This window comes from Lactuca virosa, chromosome 4 (genome assembly GCF_052849685.1).
Source record: "Lactuca virosa cultivar CGN04683 chromosome 4, Lactuca_virosa_CGN04683_v6, whole genome shotgun sequence".
Lineage (NCBI taxonomy): Eukaryota > Viridiplantae > Streptophyta > Magnoliopsida > Asterales > Asteraceae > Lactuca > Lactuca virosa.
The window spans coordinates 452,410,042-452,415,394 of record NC_136429.1 but is presented as its reverse complement, the minus strand read 5'-3'; the positions used below and the strand labels follow the sequence as shown (position 1 = coordinate 452,415,394).

General features: G+C 33.1%; 1 protein-coding gene across 1 annotated transcript; it reads right to left on the bottom strand.

Annotated features, from left to right (window-relative positions):
* Window positions 1–1,508: 1,508 nt before the first annotated feature.
* On the bottom strand, window positions 1,509–4,372 carry LOC145109124 (BTB/POZ and TAZ domain-containing protein 4-like). Its single transcript, XM_079046233.1, has 6 exons — window positions 4,018–4,372; window positions 3,549–3,816; window positions 3,312–3,451; window positions 2,901–3,207; window positions 2,399–2,712; window positions 1,509–1,840 (listed from the first exon to the last, which is right to left on the bottom strand). The coding sequence occupies exons 2-6, from the start codon at window positions 3,777–3,779 to the stop codon at window positions 1,711–1,713; spliced, it is 1,122 nt and encodes a 373-aa protein (XP_078902359.1). The 5' UTR covers window positions 3,780–3,816; window positions 4,018–4,372; the 3' UTR covers window positions 1,509–1,710.
* Window positions 4,373–5,353: the final 981 nt, after the last annotated feature.

The window sequence follows — 5,353 nt, the reverse complement described above, 5'->3', positions numbered from 1 at the left end:
TTTTTTTCTTTAGATTTTTTTTGTTTTTTTAAAGCTAAATATCGGTTTTTAGTTTTTTAATGTTTAATAATTACAAAATTTTAAATAAGAAGAATATTAAAAATCATAATATTTTCCGTTCATACTTTTTTTTAAATCATATTATTTTTGGATGATAAAATTTTGAATCAAATTATTTTGAATTGTATTTTGTATCAAATTGTTTTCGAATAATAGGATTTTGGATCAATAATATATTTAACTAAATATAGTTTTTGTTCAAAAAAAATTATGGATCATTATATATTTTGAATCATAAAAGATATATAATTAAGGATTATAAAATATTTGAGTCTAAATATTTTTAGATCATTACAAATTAAGGATCATAAATAAGTTGAATCAAAAGTTGTTTTTGAATTATAAATCTTTTGAATCATCACATTTTGCATCATATTATGTTCAATATTTTTTTTAAAAAAAATTAATATTTCTTAAAATTAAAAATAAATACTTCAAAAACTTATTTTTGAAAATTTCTTTTTACAAAGTCACTAGTATATTAAGTAGAAGTATCCCTTGAGTTTTTATGATTTTTGGAGAATCTTTTTTTCTAGGTTATATATATATATATATATATATATATATATATATATATATATATATATATATATATATATATATATATTTCAAATTTTCATGATTATACTCATTTTCTATAGAATTAAATTTTAAAAGCTTTGGTTTTTTCAGATTTTTTTTTCAAAGAAAAAAAGTTTATGGTCAAAAAACAAAATAGGTACTTAACTTTACTACTAAATGGGGTAACTGTCCAAATAAATGCTAGATCCTAAATTCCTAGTATCCATTATATACTTTCTTTTATGTTGCATTTGGATGACTACAATTAGGAAGTTTTCAATACAATTATGTCGCCTCATTACAAGATAACTAATAAAGGAGTTTTCGTGATTGTAGGTGCATAGGATGGAGTTGTTCTCCTTTTTCCGTTATCTCCTTGTAATTGTACCTTATTTATTTTGCTTTTGACTTTATTATCTCATCTCCTACCAAGATAACTAATAATATCATTTCTATGTCCTTCACTTGGTGTAAGTATAAAGGAGTTTCGTGATTATAATTGCACAGGATGGAGTTGTTCTCCTTTTTCCATTATCTCCTTGTAACTGTACCTTATTTATTTTGCTTTTGATTACATTATTTAACTTGATACCGGTGTTAGTAAAATTCCTTGACTTATTCCCGTATGGAAAAACTCATCTGAATAGTGCCTTCCGGAGTCCGGCCGTAGACACAACATAACAATTCAATGTCCAATAAGTTTGAGAATTGAGATTTGGGCTAACTAGACCAAGGCCCATGTGTGCTCATTTTTAATTATGTGCGTCTCTTTACTTATGCATTTTAAGAAAACTTGTCAAATTACCTATTGAAAGAGAGTCATCTTGTTTTTAGCAAGCTTATAGACATATTGATTTAGTCATACATTGTTTTACATATCACAAAAGTATACAAAATACTTGTATTATAATCATATATTGATATTTGTAATTATACAAACATGTAGTTAATATACAATATAAGCAAAGAACAAATTAGCAATAACATTGTTCTAGCTATGATCATAACTACAATACAATGAGACCGATTCAGTTGTAAAAGGTTTCGGCTTAATTTATGACTACGTACTCTCTATGGTGAGCGCTAGCATTAGAACGATGTTACCAATGTAAAATACGGAGCACCCGTTATACTTTTTGTTCTCAAGACCTTTTTCACCAATATTTTCCACTTTATATCGTCCTTCTTCTTTTGTTTCTTCGCCCTTTCTTTAAAATTCCTGCAACAAAATATTTTAAACTCAATAAGCTACTTTACACATCAATCATTTATGAATAATGTTTATGCATCATGTTCCCTCACATGAGAGTGTCATATGTCATGTTATGTCGGTTGTAACATGATTTTATTCGAGTATTAGTAGTCATAGAGTGATAGTTTTAGTTTCAATATGTACTGGGTTCCTTGTAGGCTTTGGGTTTGTGTCGGCTGCCTATGGGACCGTTATGCACATCTCACATCATACACTTGGCATGGGATGAGATAGTGTGGATCACCTCAAGGTTTGCTGAAAAGATTCCTTGTAGGCTTTGGGTTTGTGTCAGCTGCCTATGGGACCGTTATGTACATCTCACATCATACACTTGGCATGGTATGAGATAGTGTGGATCAGCTCAGGGTTTATCATACACTTGGCATGGTATGAGATAGTGTGGATGAGCTCAGGGTTTGCTGAAAGGATAACCCTTTCGCAGAAAAGACGATTTCATGTACATTTAATGTTTCTATAGTACAATTACAACAAAACATTTTAGGATGATTAAACGTTGAACCGTACTTGCATAAAGGAACTCTACAGACGTTTGAATCCACACAAAGACGAGCGTGTAACTCCAAGAGTTGCCACATTCGTTTGCAGTGAACACAACCACCGGGGACTCTCAACTTGCATCCGGCAAAATGGCGTACGAGTGATTCCAACCCTTTGCAAGCCTCGTAGTTACACGGATCTTGATGTTTGTTTAAATCCTTGTCGTGTGGACCAATTGTTCTACAACCATCTCTACATATATGAACTAGGGCTTCCATAGCTTCATATAACTCTAGATAAACCTTCCTCTCCTTCATCTTCTTCTCTTTCTCCTTCTGCATCTGCATAATAAGTTTGCAACAATTATATCATGTCATCTTGTTAATATACAACAAATACAAATGGGATAAAGGAGGTAGGATAGTCGGCACCTCCCACCATAAAGTTGGGAGATTGCTTCTATAGAAGACCTCATACACTTGTTTAAATGAAAGGGATAAAAGAATGAATGTCCTTTTCAAATGCTTACATTGGCTTCAACGGCAACTGTTGCAAGAAGTTCTTTTTCAAGAACAGGATGACTCTCTTTCATTGCTTTCCATCCATCCGACAAAGAGACTGCTTTCAAGTTCTTTATGATTAGCCGATGACATATGATACTAAGTCGTGGGGCATCACATAGAAGTGCGAGTTGAAATACATCGACAACGTTGTCAATGTTCAAGAATTTATGTTCGAGTTGATTTACACACTCTCGTTTCAAACGTGGTACAACGAAGGAGTGTGAGAGCACTAGTAAAGACAAAACGTGTTCTTCCATTTGTTCCTCTTCATAACTACATCAAACAAAAGAATCAAAAACTCGTGTTGAGATTCTCAATTTCTAATCAAACAAATGAAATCGATGTTTTTGAGGAGAAGATCGAGATGTTAATGTTACCATGAAGAGTACAAGAATCGGATGAAAACACGAACAGCTTCTGTTGGAACTCCACGTATAGGAACTGTGAATTGTTTGACTTGCTTCTTGCTTTTACCCTTTCGCTTAAACATGCTTCTGAAAACAGGTGAAGCCAGACCCTGTTGGAGAAGATTAATTAACATCGACTCCATTATAGATTGTTTAATTATACGAAAAGTTGCAGAAGAAATGAGATCTTAAAACGATCGAACTTACAAGAATGCTAGAATGTGCGTAGATGATGTCGTGAGTAGTATGAATCGACACATCTGCTCTATAAGCATCATCAAAAAGACTATCCCATATCTCTGTCGTGGTGGCGGAGACACAACAGATTCTCCGGCCTGACGGCGGCTTGCGGGTCATCAGGGTTGTCGCCGGTAACGGAGGAGGCACCGGTGCATCTCTTTTAACAGCCATTCCACTTTCTTCGAAGCTACTTCCCATGATTTCTCTCTTCGTCTTATATAGAGCTTTGATTTATCTGTCAAATCAATGAATATATATGTCTTAGATTCTTCAATCACCTTGAATAATTTATTCTTAAAAAGCTGGAATACGAAATTATCATGTACAGATAACAGATCGATGAACGTTGGCATAACCGGGTAGATCTAACTTTAAAGCACATATGATCATGTGTGCGTCGGCATTTATATTAGGTGAAAATGAACATGAAAGTTACCTTAATGAACAAATTGGACAACAATGGCGAAATCGATCTTGAGAATTATTTCGAAATCAGTTCGTAATCATTAACTTCGTTCTCCGAAACCTAAACCTCGTCAATCTCGTTGTATCTGTGTGTATATTCAGGTTAACTAATTAAATCCACCGATTGTTACAAGCTCCTTGAGATCAACAGCGCCACCACCGTCCGCCGTGGTTACGCCACGATCAACTTGTAACAAAGGGCGGATTAATTCGTTTCTGGACCCGTGAGTCCTTGATCAATAACAGGAGAGAGAGAAATGGCGAATGATTTATAGAACATTTCGTTGAAAAGCAATAAAAATACATAAAAAAAATCTTGATATTTGGTTGGTGAGATGTGATTATTTGGTTCTTTGTCAGCTCCGACTCATAAGTTGAAAACGTGCGGCTTGTAAAACTAAAAAAAGGGAAAGAATTCGACGCTGCAGGCCCTGTCCACGCGCTTTCCCGCGGATTGGTATTCCACGTGATTCATTTCCACCGTTGGTTAGTTTCACTTTGCACCCTTTGACTATTTGATTTTACATACGAGCCCCAATGAGTATTACGCATGGCAAGTTTGGACAAACTACTTTTTGTTGCTTTAAAAAATGTTTAATCATTACTGGCCCATGGAAATCGTTTAGGGACCATATAACATAAGATGTATATTATGGAATATACTTGTAATATTTTGAATATGTCTACATTTAAATTTTAGATTTATGCCAGACTTTTTTGGTATTGATCTTTTGGGGTCGGTTTAGTTTTTTGAACGTAGCATGTGGTCTGCAATGTTGGAATCATAAACTGTAATACTAAAATCACAAACTGTGGGTTTGAGTACAGGTCAAACACCAAAATGATCCCTGACTTTAGATATTGATCATGTAGATCATAGACTACAATACTGAAATCACAATCTGTAATATGGGTTTGACTTCAGGTCGAACACCAAGATGATCCCTCACTTTAGATATTGATCATGTAGATTATATTTTGTTTTCAAGAAAGGGGGTTAACAAATGTCATTACTCATTACTAATATATGTTACACATTTTAGTTAAAATTATTGAAATACAATGTAGTTGATGTGGTCATAAAAGTTTTGTGCACATAAGTGATCATTTTGTTAAAAAAAATATTATAATTCCAAATTTATACAAAATACAATAAATATAACTTGGCTATTTGACATTTTGACATCTTCTGTGTCTACTTTTCTTTTAAAGCTAAAATTGTCAAATTCATTATAAAAATCATGATAGTGCCCATCATGTGTTAGATATTCTGTTTTTTTTCTTCACAAAATAGACGAATATCTTTC

What these genes read in the sequence shown, in the direction of transcription:
- LOC145109124 (XM_079046233.1), bottom strand. Translation starts at nt 3,779, where the DNA reads ATGGGAAGTAGCTTCGAAGAAAGTGGAATGGCTGTTAAAAGAGATGCA. An exon ending in ACGCACATTCTAGCATTCTT is followed by an intron (nt 3,452 to 3,548) that starts GTAAGTTCGATC and finishes CTTCTCCAACAG; the next exon opens with GGTCTGGCTTCACCTGTTTT. An exon ending in CAGTTGCCGTTGAAGCCAAT is followed by an intron (nt 2,713 to 2,900) that starts GTAAGCATTTGA and finishes CTTATTATGCAG; the next exon opens with ATGCAGAAGGAGAAAGAGAA.